The following is a 17,536-nucleotide window of genomic DNA, read 5'->3' on the forward strand; positions in this document are numbered from 1 at the left end:
TGGGATGCAGCATTTGTGAAAGAATCAATTATCCATTTGTTAGTCAGAGGAGCTTTACAAATTATACATTAGCAGATTGATTTCTCAGGTTCACCGTTGGGGGACTGATAGTATAAGGTGGGTTGATGATGAGTGTCAGGGGGGAAGGAGTTGCCACAAAGAACACAATTAAAAGAAGCTTTCTGAGTGGCCGTGAATTTAGCCCTAATTGAAGAGCTGACATAATCCATACTAAGTGCGTTTATTTCAAGCATTTTTACATTAGGTAATTGATTAGTGCGTGAGGTACATTTGTTGGTAGATGCTCGATTTTCCTTTCCTTTAAATTTAGAGTTTTCCAAAAGCCTGTATTTAGATCTGTTTGAGCAAGATCCCTGCTAGCTCTTTTTCCTTCTCCCTAAACTTTTCTTTCTTCCATTAAGGTAACATTTTTTTGTTCTGTAGTGTCAGCTTGACATTATTGATTTTGAACAGTCAAACTTACTTATGTTGTCGAGAATTCCAAACATGTCTCCATCAGAAAGAAAACTGCCGCTAATGGAAATTCAGCTGAAGACATTTCTTCCTTCTTTGCCAGAACTTCCACACTTTATGAAATTCAGAAGCTGTTCTCAGGTTAATCAGTTCAGTGTATCTCCCTTCCTAACTAGCAGGATCCTCCTTATTGCCAGACTTGAATCATGTCGATTTATAGATACTGTGTGCGTTACTACTACTTATTCAGTCCTGTAAGTATCCTTATGACTAAAAAGAAGTTGGCGGTGGTTTTTTTTGTTTGCTTGTGCTTTTTGCTTTTTTTCTCTTGTTTTTTTTTTCCTTTTTTTCTTTCCCTTGGTTGGCCTAAAGCTAGTCCTGATTAGGTTAAAAAAAAATATTACCCAAAGTAGTGCTAATTAATTGTTAGCAACTCAGAATTTTATACACAGGTGCCCAGGTTTTTATGGCATAGGATTTGAGGTTAGTTCATATTTATTATTGAGTAATAAATGAGTAGGATTTTTTTAAGTTTTGGATTAATGCTTTGACCTTACTGTTGTAATTATTTTATTTTATTTTATTTTATTTTTAATATGATGCCTATAAATTTGGAGGTTTTTCCTCCCCCTTTACCTCCTCCCCTCAAAAAAAAAAAAGTTTAAAACAGCTAACTGGCCAAACCCCAGAGCATTTCCTAGTTCAGACTGTATCAAATGATCAGTCTTCCAGATGGCAGTGGGTTAGTGGCTATGTGTCCTCTCTGACCTTCAGTGATTCTTCTTATTTTGTCAACGTGTGCAGGTAGATGCTGCAGGAGGGGTGCTTATGCTTTAAAAACCAAACCTATTCCTTTTGACAAGCAAATTAAACTCTTCAATGGGAAAGTTGGAATAAGCTTTAAGAACAAATAAATAAGGAAAAGAGTTGTAACTCCATGGCTGAGTTAGTAACATTTAATTTTTATATATATGTGTGTGTGTATATATATATATATATATACACAATATATATATATATTTAATATCACATATATTTAATATATAAATAAAATATTTATTTATATATTGCATATATATGTATATATATGTATATATATACATATACATATATGTATATATATACATATATATGTGTGTGTATATATATGTATATATGTATATATATATATTAATATATATTTATATATTTATATATATTTATTATTATTTAAAAAAGAAAGGGAGGGGAAGCCACAAAATTGTCTGTGCTTCTCTTTTCTGAAATCTCAAAATTATCCACAAGCTGTTGATAGGATATAAGTATGACTAATTTTGAAATGGTAAGTAGCTTTGCTGGCTGGCACGCAGCTGTGTATTTATAAAAATAACTAATTTGAATGGATGAGTTGGAGCTGATTCTAGGAGAAACACCTTGGATTTAGATAGCACACTAATTTTATCAGCGGTCTCTTATTTCTGATTTTCTGGATAGCTTTATGTACATATCTTAAATGGCTTTACTGTGGAATATAATTCTGGAAATTATAGCCTTGATTGTAACTCAGTGCCAAACTAGAAGTTCCTGGCACTGGAGTTCTTCACCTTGCTATATAACTTTACCGTAAAATGCATTTAATATTCAGACTTGACTGTTATTGAGTCTATGGTCTATCATCACTTTCTGAGCTGCATGGCAAGTTCTGACTGGTAAAGTCAGCAAACAGGCTGGTAACCAACAGTGCCAATTCAGCTTGAGCTATGGAAAAAAAATACTCCATGATTGCTGTACTTTGTGTACACCATCTAGCATAGTGTCTTCTGTTGGAAATTAGCTGGAAGTCTGTGTAAGTGAGCAGCTCTGCTTTTAGATGAATTTGTCTTCCCTGAGTGTCCTCTGTGTATGGTGCAGGCAACAGGGAAAAAAGTGCTGGGAAGGAAGTGAAAAAAAGAAAAGTTAAAAATAAATAATAGAAGCATTGGGCATTCAGGAGGCTTGAAACAAGTTGCCAGTTATATACAGTGTCATGAAATACCACATCTACTTAATTTCTTCCTAACAAATTTCTACTTAACAAACATTTCTGAAGTATAACATGCAATTTTGAATGTGAAAAATGTACATAATGTGAAATAATGTACGTGGTGAAGTTTTGCCTTGCTAGGCACTGTTTGGTTACCTGAGCACAATCACACATTTAATCTCCGAAGTGTGCTGTGCAGCCTTCAAACAGCAGTGTGATGGATCAAGTCCATCATCCTGCTCTTCAGCTTCACCTTTTATACCAAGATAATTAACACAGCCTTCCTTGCCTGCTTACTGCACTTTGTTTTTTGAGCATCAAACTTTATCCAAGCCATTTACCAGCACAGTGGGAACAGTGTGGACCTACAGGCTGAGCTGTTGGCTCTTCTGGCCTGTCTTTTGTTTCTTTTTGTCTTGGGCTTTCTTGCCCGTTGAAGGAATGCTGCTAGATCTGCTCTTGCTGTCCTGCAAGCACTGACGGCAGGTTTTAGGTGCTGGAGAGATGAGAAGAGGGGGGCTGACTGAACGCAGGAACTTAGGAATGACCCTGTGTCTGGGTAGTGCTATTTCAGGGTAGACTTTTTGCCTTTCCAGTTGCAGAGTAGTAAAGGACGAGAACCTCTGTGAGAAAGTTGTCGCAACAGCAACTTAGATACCACTGAGAACAAAAACCATGACACGTGATGAGCTCAGTTGAACAGTCTGTGCTCCTCCTTTCCAGGGGGACAGAGGTGTTTCTCATGGTAGGGGGGGCAGTGGAGACATGTTGTTTTTTTTTGTGGGTGGCTGTCTGCCCCCCTCCCTGCTCCCCCCCAGCAGAGACACAAATCTTCTCTTGCACCTTTCTGAGCAAACCAGAAATTTAGAAAGGCATTTCCAAGGTATTAGCCAGGTGTGGGTGTAGCATCCAAGAATCAGAGCTTTCATGAGGCCACTGACCACACCAGCAGGCCAGTGGACGTGAGCTGTGCCTCTCAGCGGATGCCCCCAGATGTGCCAGGAGGAACGAGCACCAGCTGTCTGCACGACCAGGGCCGTGCTCACTTCTGGCTCAGAAACACAGCAAGTCAGCGTATCCACCGTGCAGCAGATGAAAATACACCTGGAGCACATAAATCAAGGGAAGTTGGGTTGATGGCTTCCTTGGCAGTGCACTTTTTGGCAGGCGACACAGGGTGGAAAGCCCATGTTGTGATAGGCAGCAGTCATGGTATTTCCATGCAGCGCTCCCTGATGACCAGGAGCGATGTCTTCTGCGTGCAAGGAAACAGGAGAGCAAAAGGGCTGGCAGCATCCTTTCCCAGCTGCAATGCAGCATGCGGTTGTTCAACCTTGATTAGAAAGAAGATTTTAGAGAATGAAAACATAATTTAGGCAAATGCTAGTGTTCTGTTTTTTTGTTTTTGTTTTTTTCCAAGGTGGAGGTGAGGAAAACTTCATTTCCCTGAGTTACGTTTTGTGTCTGTGTGAAAGAAAAGGTGAAAAGCTTTCCAAAGACTCTGAGAAGACCTCAGTTTTATCCCCTGTAGGCTGTTCATCTGAACAGCATGTTTTCATAAAACTTTTAATGGTGGTGTAATTCCATCTGCCATAGCATCTGTAAGGACTTGTGGTATTTTAGGCACACATCTGTAACATCTAATATGACCCCATGACTCTAGCACTCTTCCAGTGATGCTTTCTTTTCATACAAACCTATGATGAATTTCTCTTTTAAGATGCTCAGAATCACAGAAGTGATCTGTTTCGTGGTGCCATCTGTTCAAAACTTTGTAAGAGTTTGAAAAGTTATTCTTAAATATCTAAGAGACTGACTTGGGTAAGGATCCTTCAGTGATGCTTGAAATGATGATATATTACGGAGGGTGAAATCAGGTTCATAATACATAAGAAGGTTCTTGATATTTAATATAATTGAAAGGTTTTTTTTATACATGAGAGGATATGCACAGCATTACCCAAATAATGTTATGTTAGTCCTCAGTACTTAAGGACAGATGTTTAAGCTAAAGTAAACAGTAACAAGCTGTCTAACCCTGCAGGATAGAAGTAAAAGAATATCTTAAATGGATAGGAAAAATGAAAATTTATTAAATTGGTGCAGTATTGAGGCTTTTCTCAATATTTCTCTGAGTACAACTATGTTGCACTTCAATACCTTCTAATACTAGCTTCTGAAAACACTATTAGAGGCAAAAATGAAAGCCAGAGAAGGGATTTGCAGGAAGAAATAATTACCAGTACAGCCATCAGACCAAACCAGGAGAATTTTCAGTTGCTTTGATGCCTGTGTTGTCAGCATGTTTTATGCTGAGTTTTGATAGCAGGAGAGGTTCTTAACGAATAGCCGTGGTGCACAGACTCAGATGCTCCAGTCCTGGGAGCCTGGCCCTTCATGAGGGCTCTAGGCCTCTGAGGCAGGTAACTGCAAAAAATGTCAGGTTTCTGGGTCAGACAAAAGGCTGGAAAGAAGGCTGTGTTTTGGCATTATTGGAAAAAGACCTATTCTGTGGTTTTTGGATTTGTGCAACTTAACATCGTACAACCTTTCATACATAAATCTCAGAAAGCATAGAGGTCATTAAAGCATATGATTGCTGCTGCAACTTTAAATGTAACTTTAAAAGTCTTTTTTCTTTTTCTTTTCTTTCTCTAGAGCCCAGTGAAGATAAATCAGATCAGTCTGGATGAAAGTGGAGAACACATGGGTGTTTGCTCAGAAGATGGAAAGGTACAACTAACCCATTTGTGTATCTAACAAGGAAAAAGGCAGTCCTCAGTGTTAAACCTGTGATAATTGTGATACTTGTGGGGTTAATTCCTACATTTAGCACCGCTTTGACCATCCATTTTGAGAACGGGGTTCACCTTTGAATACTCAAAATTAAAGTCAAATATATTTTGCACAAATGTGCTGTAGGAAAAGTAATTACAAGAATGTCAATAATGTAACTGGTATTAAGCTGATTAACAGCTGTGGCAGGAGGACACGTCACCTTAATCATTACTGCTGTGCCAGTTATACTTCAGTGACTAGTCTGCTGTTCCTGCAAGACAGTAGTTTAATGCCTTTCTGCTATAAATCCACAAAATTGGATTTTGTGGGCATGATTTCTGTGGGCTGGTGGTTTTCATTTTCACACACGTTATGAATGTTTCTCTTGAATTATAGAATCTTTTGATAAGCAATCATAGTTTATCAGAAGAATAAAGTGTCTTACAACAGCCACATTAAATAAATGTAAAATCAATATATGTACAGTTTCCTAAAAAACTGGCACCTACTTCCTTGACTGAGGACATATATCATTTGTGCAGTGTATAACTAACAATTATCAGTGCTTCTCTGGAATGTTGAGCTGTGACATTTAGTGGTTTTGGTGATTGATTTTCCACTTATAAGAATGTCTTTTTTGTTTTTAAGTCGATGGCAGTCTTTTCTAATGTTGGTTTGCAATGATAAAATTCTAATGCACAGGGTGTTTTTAAGCTTCTGTTTTGAATATGATGTTCATATACAAATGCAGTGCGTTAAAAATCATTTAAATCATTTCTCAATTTCCACCTGGCTTCCTGAGTAGAACATTTCTTACAGAGTAGATCTGGGGGGGGAGGAGGAGTGTTGGTGATCCTAATGGATTTATCCTATTCAGTATAAGTTGTATAAATGAAGACTAAAATTGAATCTTGCAATAGTCAAAATGGGGAAACAACCCCTTTAGACTGTATGCACGTGGATTTTTTCCCTTCCAAATAGGTGTTTTTTTCTGCAACAGGCAGAGAGCCACTTCATGTATCCAAGCCTTTTGTTTCTCAGAGATCTCTTGATGTCAGTATCTTGACACAGTAATTGGGATACTAGTGCCTATCAAAGTGGGTTGTAGAATTTTACAGCCTGTGAGAAACACAGCAACAGTATCCTAATTGTCTTAGCAAGATAAGGGAAGGGTCAATAATTGTGCACAGTAATAAAAAACGTTGAGCTTGCATTGGTGCTTGGGGTATTTTGAATGGTGAGGGGGAATGAGCACTTGCTGTAAGGACTCCTTAGATATGATTGTGAATTACTTACTTGAAATATATATGTTGCAGTAAGGCTACAAGCCATGCTTTTTATTTAATATAATACATTAATGTTAAATTATGTATTTGATTGCAGAAATATTCAGAAATTCATTATTCCTATTCTGATGTGGCTGTATTTGAAAAGGACAAAACTCCATTACTTTAAATGATGAATCTGCTTTCATTTAGTGAAATAGGTATTGTGGATCCACTAGGTGACACTGTACACTATACAAGACAACCTCAACTTTGTTTCTCAAGCTAAAGTTAATTCAGATAATGCTTTTGACACAGGGTTGAAGTAACACAAGTGCAATATGAACCACGCTTGTGTTCGTGAAGTCCAGGGGCATTGCAACCTCACCATACTGTACACTAAAGACTTAAAAGGTCTGGGTGTTTTAGAAGTTAAACTTTTGACTTTACTGAGAAAGGTGTGTCTTTATGAAAGAATCCACCCAAGGAGTGGGTGAAAGCACATACTTGTATGTTGTGCTGCTGTATAATAAAAAGGCAGAAATTCCCGGCTAGATAATGTAGCACTTCAACGTTCTCGGTCATAGGAAAAGTGTAACTTCACACTCCATGTATCCCTCTTTCAGTACCTCAGTGAGTGTGTTTGTATTGTAAGAAGTTAAATGCTTGTTCAAGTGGTTGCAAGATTATCATTAACTCAGATAAATAAGCAGAAATAGTGAACTCCTTGGAGGGAGGGAGGGAAGGGGGAGGGAAAGAAACAAGTTAATTTTGTTAAATCTGATTCAAACAAACAAACAAGAAGGATATGATAACAGCTATGCATTTTGAGCTAACTAGGTTGATATATATATTTTCTACAAATTACTGAGGATGTGTCCCACAGGCCACTTACAGGTTTTCCATACTTAAAGTTTTTTTCTTTGAAAATGTTCCTTGCCAATGGACTCTCTGCAGCTGACCATCATCTCCATGGAAAGCAACAGAAGTCAAAAAAAAAAAACAAAACCCACCAGCATTTTTGTGTAGCCACTGGCCAGGTGTTGAAATACGAGGGTATACGAGGAAAATGCTGGCACTGGAATAAATTAGAAGGGGAAGCACACTTGCAGCTTCAGAGCTGTGGTTTTTTTTTTTAGGTTAGATATTTGCTTGTGTACTATCTTGAAGAACCTTGGTCTGACTCCTTGTTTTGCAAAAGTTCTCCATGTTATTACAGAACGGTAGTATAATTTGTATCTTTATTGACTTTGAACTTCTTATACAAAGAAGCATAAAGAATATTGAAACCCCATGTGTTTACATGTTTTAGTGTCATGTTTACTACAGCAACCTTTACATTAAGATTTATGAAGTATTAAATTCTACATTTTTCAAAAAATATGGCTCAGATAGATTACATGTGTCTTCTTGTGTTTTCACCACCAAAAGGTTGGCTGCTTCTTCCACCATGTGGAAGCAAAGAAACAGCTAAGTGTGGATCTGCAGGAGTGGTGAATCCTGGTTATTTAAAGTTGGAGAGAGCTGGCAAAATACAGCAGGCTCTCATCATGAAATCCTTTTTCCAGCTACCTAAAAACATCATGAGCTGAGTGGGGATAGAAAGTAGAAATAGATAAATCCAATATAGCTTTGTAATATCAAAGGAATCACTTTCTCTCTGAAGAATAAAAGACATTAAGAAGTAATAAACTGTTATATGGTGTCCCTAGAGTAAACATGATAACGTATTTTATGCTGAGTTGTTTTTTCCTCTTTAGTTAACTGGCTTCATTTTGTTTTCAAACTCTTAAAGAAACGTCTTATTGCCGCATTTGATTCAGTATTAGGAAAATGTTGAAGGCACCATTGCCAATGTTAATTCTGGTTAATTGTTTTTAATTGGAGAGATGTTTTTGAGAATGTTACTTTCCTGGAATTTCTAGACTTGTGTGTTAACCATTTTTATTAGTTTTCTTCCTCCTTCCTTTCCTTGTATTTTCTCTTTCCTCTGCACCTTATTTTGTTTAGTCTGTTGCACTGGGTACAGTGTGCCAACTGATGAAAACAAAAACACAGAAAACAAAATCCTCTAGACATCAGCCCGAAGGTTTTCTAGGCTCACAGCCAGGCCCAACTCAAACATAACCCTTTGGTTGGCTTACATAATCACAGCTTTGCGATGCATCTCACTGTCTCCAAATATTGATTTTCCAATCCTTTGGAGCAGTAGCTCAGCCCCACACAGCGCATGCTGCAGTATTTGTAAAGCATGTTGTTAGAGACTGTATATTCACTAATGAGTAATGGACAGAGCTGATAATGCTGCTACGGAAATGTATCCAGGAGATGAGCTTGAAAGGGAGATAAGGTGTTGTGGGGTGGTTTTAGCTTACCACCACTGCCAAACTTTGAGCCAAGCTGAGGGTGGTTTATTTCCTCTCCCATGGCTTAGTTCCTCTTGTAGTTTACTTGGGCTCTAATTTTTAACTCTGTCTCCTTGGTTGTCTGGGTTCTCATCCTCTGATAGCTGAATTGATCTTTTCATAGAGCCATTAAGCTTTATTTCTGTGGCCCATTCCTGGGACTTAGTGGCTTTGTTCTGCAGATCTTTCTCTAGTGATTTTTGATTTATATTTTTGCCTTTTTTTTTTTGTAGCTGTCCCCCCACCCCTTCCAACTCAAGTAGTCGCAGTGGGGCTGGAGAGAGAGAGAACACAACAGAGTTAAAAGAGGATTTAAATCTTTTAGTTAGTCCAACATGTAGTTAGTCCAACTAGCTGAACATGTAGAGCAGAATTACTGAAGGGATTACCTCTCCCAGAAACTAAGGATGAATGACTAAGCCTGTCCAGAAGCCTTCTAAAGTAGATTTGCTGCCAGATACAGGTTTTCATGGACTCGCTTCCCGGGATGCTCTTTTCCCTCCTTTCTCCCACCAGCAGCATCCATCCCTGCTGAGGCTTCTGGCAGTGGGTGCAAACCTCTTAAAATCATCATGTAAAAGCAAACCGTTTATTATTCCTTGTGGAAATAATAATTAGTATATCAATTACTAATTCCTAGCCATCAGTCTTCAGCCCTACTTTACTCCTAAGCTCTGGAGGAAATGAACTGTCACCATTTCATGTGAGAATCAGGGAAGAGAATGGGGTGTTGCGTGACAACACACTAGACTAAAAGTGGGTTGCACCTGCAGAAAGCTTGAGGAAACCCTACTCTGGGGTCATAGCATCTAAGAAGTCTAATTTTTTTTATACTTTATACCTCTGTACCAATTCTGTAAATAAAGAGAAGAAAACATTTAAAAATCCATTAATTCTCTTGATGGTAGAAAGATACTTTTTTTTTATTTGTGTTGAGCCTTCTTGAGATTAATTAATTCTGATAGATATTCTGATGGCCTATGGTTACAGCTCCAGTGCTGACTCTTAAATGTACTAAGACATCAACATAGATGAGAAGGGAGCAATCTTCAGAGAGAGACGTTCCCAGTGGTCATGGAATAAAACAAAGTAGCACTGAATGCGCCTGGGAGGAGCAGAGGATGCCAAGAAACATATGGGACTTGGTTTTCAGGCTGGTTTTGCTTTATTGTCACAAATTTCTTTTTTCTTATGTAAAGCCTGTATTGCTTGGAGGGAAAAAAATCTTCCATTTCTTTCTCAGAAAGGAAGAGTTTTTAATTTATCTTCCCCTGAATGTTATTATGTTGCTCATACCTTACCTAGATCAGTATCTGTTAAACAGATTTGATCAGCCTAAAGCAAAAGGAACTTGTCGTTTCTGTGTTTCTGTTTAGGGGAAAAAAAACAAGTTAGATTCAAATAAGTACTTTTGCTCTGCTGAAAATATTTAGAGATAAGCCAAAATAGAAGTCAAAGATGTCTCAATTAACTGAAGAGTTAAATATGACTTTTTACTTCAGGAAAATGTTGCAGCTGTTGGCATTCACACTAAATTTCTACTTGTTAGTGTTTTACATTCACCTTTAATTGTCGAGTGGTTATTGGGCACATATTTTTGTTGTTTTTTTTTCAAATTAGGTGCAGGTGTTTGGATTGTATTCAGCGGAAGAGTTTCATGAAATGTTTGACTGTCCTATTAAAGTAAGTGCTTGTTTTAATCTTTAGTAATTGTGTTGTTGTTGTCTTTAATAACAGAAAGGTCACATTGAATCTAAATGAGAGAGGAATACTGCTTCCTTGTAATGTTATTCAAGTCACTAGAAAATAGTTATCTATCTCAATATAAAAGCTTTTGATCTGGTTAGGCAGAAAGAAAGCTGATCTAGGTTTTGTAAGACATATTATTGAGTTTTTCAAATACAAAAGGCAAAGTGTCCTGTTTCAGCTGTCTCAACATATTTCTCTCTTTGTAGATGTGTGATATAAATTCTGAGGGTTCTGCTACTTGTGAGGTCAATATTTTGCAACCAATTCATATCTGTTAAGCCTATCCTGGGATGGAGCAATGGGTGGCGATGCTGATGTACTCTCCGTGGAGGGAAGAATTCAGTTTTACTCTGGTAGAGACAAGTGTGGCTGGCTGGCTGTTGAAAAAATGCCTCTAGTAGACGTATGGGAAGATCTAGCTTTCTTAGCAAGAAGCATTTATTGTGGGAGAAAAGGTGGTGTGTGCAAGCTACTGTGTTTTTCTGCTTGGGTTCTTACATGTTCGCATTCACTCTTGGAGGGGAGAAAAAGAATGAGCTCATGAAGTTTTCACATACATTGGATGCAACTCACTTGGCTCCTACTGCCATACTGCTCTTACAGCTGTATCTCTTGACATGTAACACAAAAGCCCTTTGTTTGGCACTGTGATTCAACATGCCAGACCCAGCTATCAGTTGGAACGTGAGCCTGGTGCTTGGTGGGGCAAAGTAAGGAGGCTGTTCAAGCTGTGTAACAACACGCAAGATAGTCATCTGACAATGTCAAGCGTTGTCCTCTAGGTAGGTCCCAAAGAAGACTCACTTGGAGGAATGCTTGCAGTGCTCCTGTGCTGCGTGGACCTCATTCTGCTGCCTGATGTGGAAAAAAGTGGTTGTTCTGCCTGATGTCCCTCAGCATCTTGCATGTCACGTGCCTTACAATATGGAGAACATTATTTTTGTTCTAGGAAAAACGAGTGGGACTAAGAAACAGACTCAGATGTCTGAAAGAACTGGTCTGTACTTCAGAGACAGAACTCAGCTGTAATGTTTGATATTTGGCAAAGAGTTATCTAGTTAAAAAAAAAAAAAAGATGCAATGCACCTTTTAAACTCTTATTTGAGTTATAATCATCTTTTTTCTCCTGTTTATACTCAGATTGTTGCTGTTCATCCTCATTTTGTAAGATCTCACTTCAAGCAATTTGTAACAGGAGGAAAAAAGGTAAGCAGTCTCAGTGTAAAGAACTATCTTTAAACAGCTTTTGAAAACTGCTCAGAAGGCTTGTATCTGTGATTTTTTTTAACATCTAGAACAAAGAATTCATCTTTTGCCTTCTCTTTATGCACTGTATTGTACCACACTCTTAATTGAGATTCCAGGAAAAAAGTAATGCACTAACTGTGTTAAAAACATGTTGCAACAAGTATAGCTTCAGAATAAAAATACTTCTGGCCTTTCAGCTTGGAGGAAAAAAAAAAAAAAAAAAAGAAATCATTTGTATTTCCTAGGGTAGCCTTTCTACATTCATTTACATTCATTTTGATTTGTTGAAGTGGGAGCAGAAGTTAGACCTTAATACTGATCTTTTATAATATACGTTGGTCTTTTGTAGTAATTCAGGAGAGTTCTGAATAGAGAAGAGCACCCACTTTCTTTTTTTTATATACTCATATCTGTGTTATCAAAGTCTTCTATTTGAGGAGTGTGCTATTTTATATGCACATTACAATGTTTTATTGGTGTAGGATGTGATTCTGATTTTTCAGAGTACAGATGTTTCCAGGCTCTACAAGTATGATGTGTCACATAGCATATTTTCAGTTAAAATATGAGAAGATTTGATTTGGACCAGTTTCTTGAATTCATGGAATTTTCCTGTTGCCTTCTCTCATCAATTAAGGGTAAACAATCCTCACCTGTAGATACATTAAACTGAATGTTAAACACTTGTGCTCCATACAACTAAATTTTCATAAACAGTTCAGTATGTTTCCAAGAATAGCTGTGTTTTTTGTTTTGTAAATAGTGTGCATGTTTGGCAGCTTTTGCAAGCTGGTTGGACCTGGTGTTGCCCTTAAAAGAATGCATAGTCAGTGTATGTCTTTGTCAGCCATCAGTTTGTGAAGCTTTTTAGTGCTGATAGAAGTGGTATGGAAAGAGGGAGGCAGGGAATTAATAGAACAGGACTCTCTCAGGTGGTAAAAGAGCTTGCATTCACCTGATGCTGAACAGAAAAAAACATCAGGGAGTTAACATTCTCTTTGGTTATCTTTGATTACTTGACAGGTTGTTTTATATTCTGTCCTCTGGGGAATGGTATACTCATTTTTAATGCATTCATTTTTTGCTGAGGAACTTTCCTCTTCAGGAAAACTTTAATTGACATCTTAACATAAGGTATTTAGCATTGAAATAAATATCCCTTGATGCCTGTAATTTGATTTTATTGATACATAAAACCAACAAATAAAACCTTTTAGCCATGTGGTAGAAACCACTCCTCTTTTCTCCCTTCCTCCAAAAGGAGTGTATTTACTTGTATAATGGTGACAACAAAATGCTCTGTAAAGATTCAGGAAATTAAATTTCGCCTACCTATTTATCAAAGATACTTTTTTTTTTTTTCGGAAAAGGCCTTGAAAAACATTTCTGCTCTTTATACCCCTCCTGAAGTCTGAAGCCAACGAGCTGCATGGGGGGCAGCAGGCAGTGGGAATTTGGTCCACGAGAGCCAGGAGCAGGGAGCCTGCAGCACGTCCCCTCGGGCTGTGGCCTGATGCCTGGAAGTTGTGCAGTTGTGCCAACTTCTTCAGGCAGGAGATGCTCAACTCCCAAGGTCTCTCTGCTTTTTAAGCTTTTGTGTGGACACGGAGATTTCAGCTGCTTGATAGCTGGCAGCGGTGTGAGGCACGCTGCCTGTCCTGCCCCACCTGCACAGAGGCGGTGAGGATGGAGCTGCAGGAAGACAGCTATTCGAGGTTGTGATGCTGCTATGGAAATAAGGCTATCCTCGCTTATATCAGTCTTAAGAGAAAAGCTTTGATTAAGGCTCTCATGCTATGCTCCTTGCCTGAGCTGCATTCACAAAAATAGTGTGAGGGATGTGAACTCTGCCCAAATGCTGTGGGGCGTATCGTTGTTTTTTCTTACTTTGGGAGATGGTGACTTTACATATATTAGCGTTTTAATTTTCTTTTGTGTTTTTAATCGTTTGCTAAGACCTTTAAAGCAGATAAAAGGAGCGAGCCAGAAAGGAATTTGGTCGTGTACTCAAACCCGTCTAGTTGCATTATGAACGTTGTCACAGAATACGAGAAGGATGTTCTTGATTTCTTACGTGAATTTCATGCGGACTTTGGTTTACAGCAAAATAAAACAGAGAAGCCAAACCACATCTGCACTCAGAAATCAAGAACTGCACCCACCCGCTAACTTGTAATGCTGTGTTTGGTCTTAAATCAAGAAAACACTTAAAGATCTGCTTAAATTTATTAATTTTATAGACAAGCATCTGCCTTAGTAGGATCCTTAATTGTAGTACTTCTGTGAACAGGGTGGGGGGCTGTAATTGTAAGCTACCACCTCCTTAATTATTTTTTTGAGAAAAATACAGCTCATCATAGTAATGTGAAATGTATGCACAATAGGCTTTCCAGTTCAAATACCCATTGCAGAGCATTTTGTCAAGTTCAAGGCAAGCTACGATGTCTTTAAAAAAAATTAGAAGAGAGAGGGAGGGAGAGGAGCAAAGCAGTGTGGTTTGGGGCCACGTGTTACAGCTGCTCGGTTCCAAAGGCAGGTGGATGGTTGGGAGCAGTGTGAGCGGTCGGGTGGTGCTGAGATTTGCTGTGGCTTTGAAGCGCAGCCTGACCTAAAGCTGACTTGAGAACAGTGCTCCCTGGGGTAACTGCTTAAATCACTACAGATTGCTGGAAGTTTAACTCTACCTGGCATATGTTTAACTAGGCGCATGCCTAGTCCTTTAAGAACGTTTTTCCTAGACTGCATTATGAACTAATTAACCAATTTAAATTGTTTTCTTATTAAAACACTTGTTTTTAAAAATAAAGAACTTCCATTAAGCTTGCAACAGTACCATTGCCTTCTATTTTGGGCTGGAAAGGCATTTTCCCTTTGTTTTTTCAATGAATGAGCATTATCTGTGCCTAGAAAAAAGGCAGGTATTAGAGAAATGTTGATGGGAACTCAGTGAGAAGCAATAAGTACTATACTCAAAAGAAGCACTTCCTTGCTCCCCTCCCTGTTACCTCTGCAATTAACTTCAGCACCATTGTGGTGGCTTGGCAGATGATGGTAACCCTGAAATAATAATACTGTATATTGTAAATAACAGGGCATTCCTGTCCAGAGCAGACAGTAGAGCTTCAAAGCAAGTGAAAAGACAAATACTGTGCTATTGAAGGCCGTAACCTTCTACCTTTTAAAAAAGGGTCTAATCTTAAAAAATAACAGGGTAAAAGCCAACAAAATGAGGGTGGTAAAGCTGAAAACAAGGTGTTCTTTATTTAACTATAAGAATGCTGGTCTTTCCCAACACATCATCTAAATGAACATTATTTCAGAGTTGGAGTATCCATTTTATCCCAGAGGGTTAAAGAGGCAGAACCACCAAAGAGAGAAGACTGAAGGATATTGCAGTTCCGAAGTGAAGGTATTGGCGACTGCCTCTTGTGTGAAGATAACTTCGGAGAGCTGGACAATTGGAGGTTTCCTTCTTGGCAGAGGCATTGAAGGCACTCCCTATTTGACGTTAAGATCAATAACTAGACATGACAGATTTTTTAGTAAAGTTTGTAGAAGAATGAATTCTCTGGAGTGATTAAGTCACTCTGCTGAATTTGTGCTATTAAAGTATTGGGGGGATGGGTTCTGCTCAGCATGGTGGTTGGGGACCGAGCACAATTCAGCAAACGAATACTGAAACCAGTATGGGAGGAGGACATTCAGCATCTCAAAAGATGCATTCGTAGGGCATTCATTTTTCATAATAACTGTTGATTTGAGTATCCAATCTGAAACAATTTCAGCTGGATTTTCAGAGCTAGGGAACCAAGATAAAACTGAAAATTTACCTGGTGACTGCAAGTAGTTACATCTTCATATCTATCTGTATCTGTATCATATGTGTATATGAAATATATACGGTGGAAATATTTAAAATCTTTAATGCAGTCTGTGTTTCTGTTGCTGGAGAAAATACATTATAAGAACTGGTTTTCAAATGCAGATATTTACGTCAACATACTGAAGTCCAATTTATCCTCTCAGAATTAGCATCTGAGCATATAGATGCCCATGGTTGAACATTAGACTCCTCTCTTTGTCTGTTATAAAAGCAGAGAGAACTTAGTGTTGCCTGGGGCAAATTTCTCATTTAAAAAAAAATCAAAAATAAAATTTCAGTGTTAGAAGCCTGGGATGGACCCACATTGTCTCCTGTCTGAGAGGCAAAACAAGATGATCTAAATTCCTTTTCCACTCCAGGTAAAGCAATGCTGTACACAGAAGAAGAATAGCAATTGCAAACAATGCACAAACAGGAAGAGAAACAGCATTCTTGTGGAACGGCAACTGCTCTTACGGATAGTTGAATTTGTATGTTGAAGTCAAGTCTGCCAGGGAATGTCTCGGATTTTTTTTTTTCTTTTAATTGTCTGCTTTTTAGTGTCAGCAGAAGCACTTTGCTTTGTAAGTAGATGACCTTTACCTCTGAACTCTATGATATGTACTTCATAATAACTGGTTGGACTACTTTGACAAATTATTAAATTGTCAGGATGCTGTTTGCAGCACAGTCCATTTTTAGAAAGCAGATAGTCAGCTGTTTGGCATTATGTTGGGTAGAAGAGTACCAGACAAGAAAGGCAGATTGCTTTGTAAGCTATAAAATGTCAGTCAGTAAATACTCAAAGGTCCGGTTTAAGTGAAGAAGGAGTAAATACTGTGGCAATTTCTGTCCATGCATTGGATAATTTACCATAAACAGGAAGCAAACTGTAGCAGCAAGCAACCAAGGCACAATAGTACAGGTCTGACATTTGCGTGCTGTGATGTATGGTGCCTGGATGTATCCTGTATTATTCAACAGATGAGACTTGGAGATGTAGTGCTATGAAGTCTGATTTACTTAATAAGCAGCTTATTTTGTTGTGCTTAACTGAGGCTGGGTTTTCACAATGAAGAAGAAGAGAAACATTCATCTTGTGCTGTAATGGACTGATTTTGTTTGTGGAAAGTGAGAAGAGATTGCATGTAGTCCTGCGTGTGGGTAGTCTATAGTTGTGTGTTTTGCAAAAGTCTGTGTAGAAAACTTTGTTGTTGCCTGAGGTGGCAAGCAAAGAGGATCTAAATACATGAAATGTGGGAGAACTTGTGGCTCTGCCTGCGAGGCTGCAGGACTTGCTTCCAAAGGTGTTAAGGTCTGTAGCTATTTGTGAATAGGCGACATCTAGAATCTAGTGGCTGAGTTATTAAAAGTATAGCCTGTTAGAAGTCCTATGGCACTTTTTTGTATTGAACTCTTCAAAATTTCTAGCTTCTCTGCCCATGAACTGTACAGCAGAAGCTCCTGTGTTGCATCTCACTATTGCCATCACTTCCCAGAGCCATGTCTGCTTCTGCTTTCATGTTCAGTTTCCCCAGACTCCCAGTGCTGCGCCTGCTGCCCCCACTCCACCCACACCCCAGCCCCTTGTACAACAGTGATTGGTGATGATATTTTGAGAACCTATCTTCAGCTGAAAACTTGAGGCTTACAATATTCTCTGCCTCGTTTGAACTCATCCAGCCCGTTGCCGCTCCACACAGAAGTGATAATTTTTTATTGTCGCTATATATTTTCCTAGGGATGCACGATT

The 17,536-nt window shown here is 38.5% G+C and overlaps 1 protein-coding gene across 1 annotated transcript in view; it reads left to right on the top strand.

Annotated features, from left to right (window-relative positions):
- Window positions 1-17,536, top strand: part of VPS41 (VPS41 subunit of HOPS complex) — a 105,154-nt gene that overhangs the window by 34,736 nt on the left and 52,882 nt on the right. The window contains 3 exon segments of the mRNA XM_040549571.1: window positions 5,135-5,209; window positions 10,545-10,607; window positions 11,814-11,879. Of these exon segments, the coding sequence (XP_040405505.1) occupies window positions 5,135-5,209; window positions 10,545-10,607; window positions 11,814-11,879 (204 nt within the window).

This window comes from Cygnus olor, chromosome 2 (assembly GCF_009769625.2).
Source record: "Cygnus olor isolate bCygOlo1 chromosome 2, bCygOlo1.pri.v2, whole genome shotgun sequence".
Lineage (NCBI taxonomy): Eukaryota > Metazoa > Chordata > Aves > Anseriformes > Anatidae > Cygnus > Cygnus olor.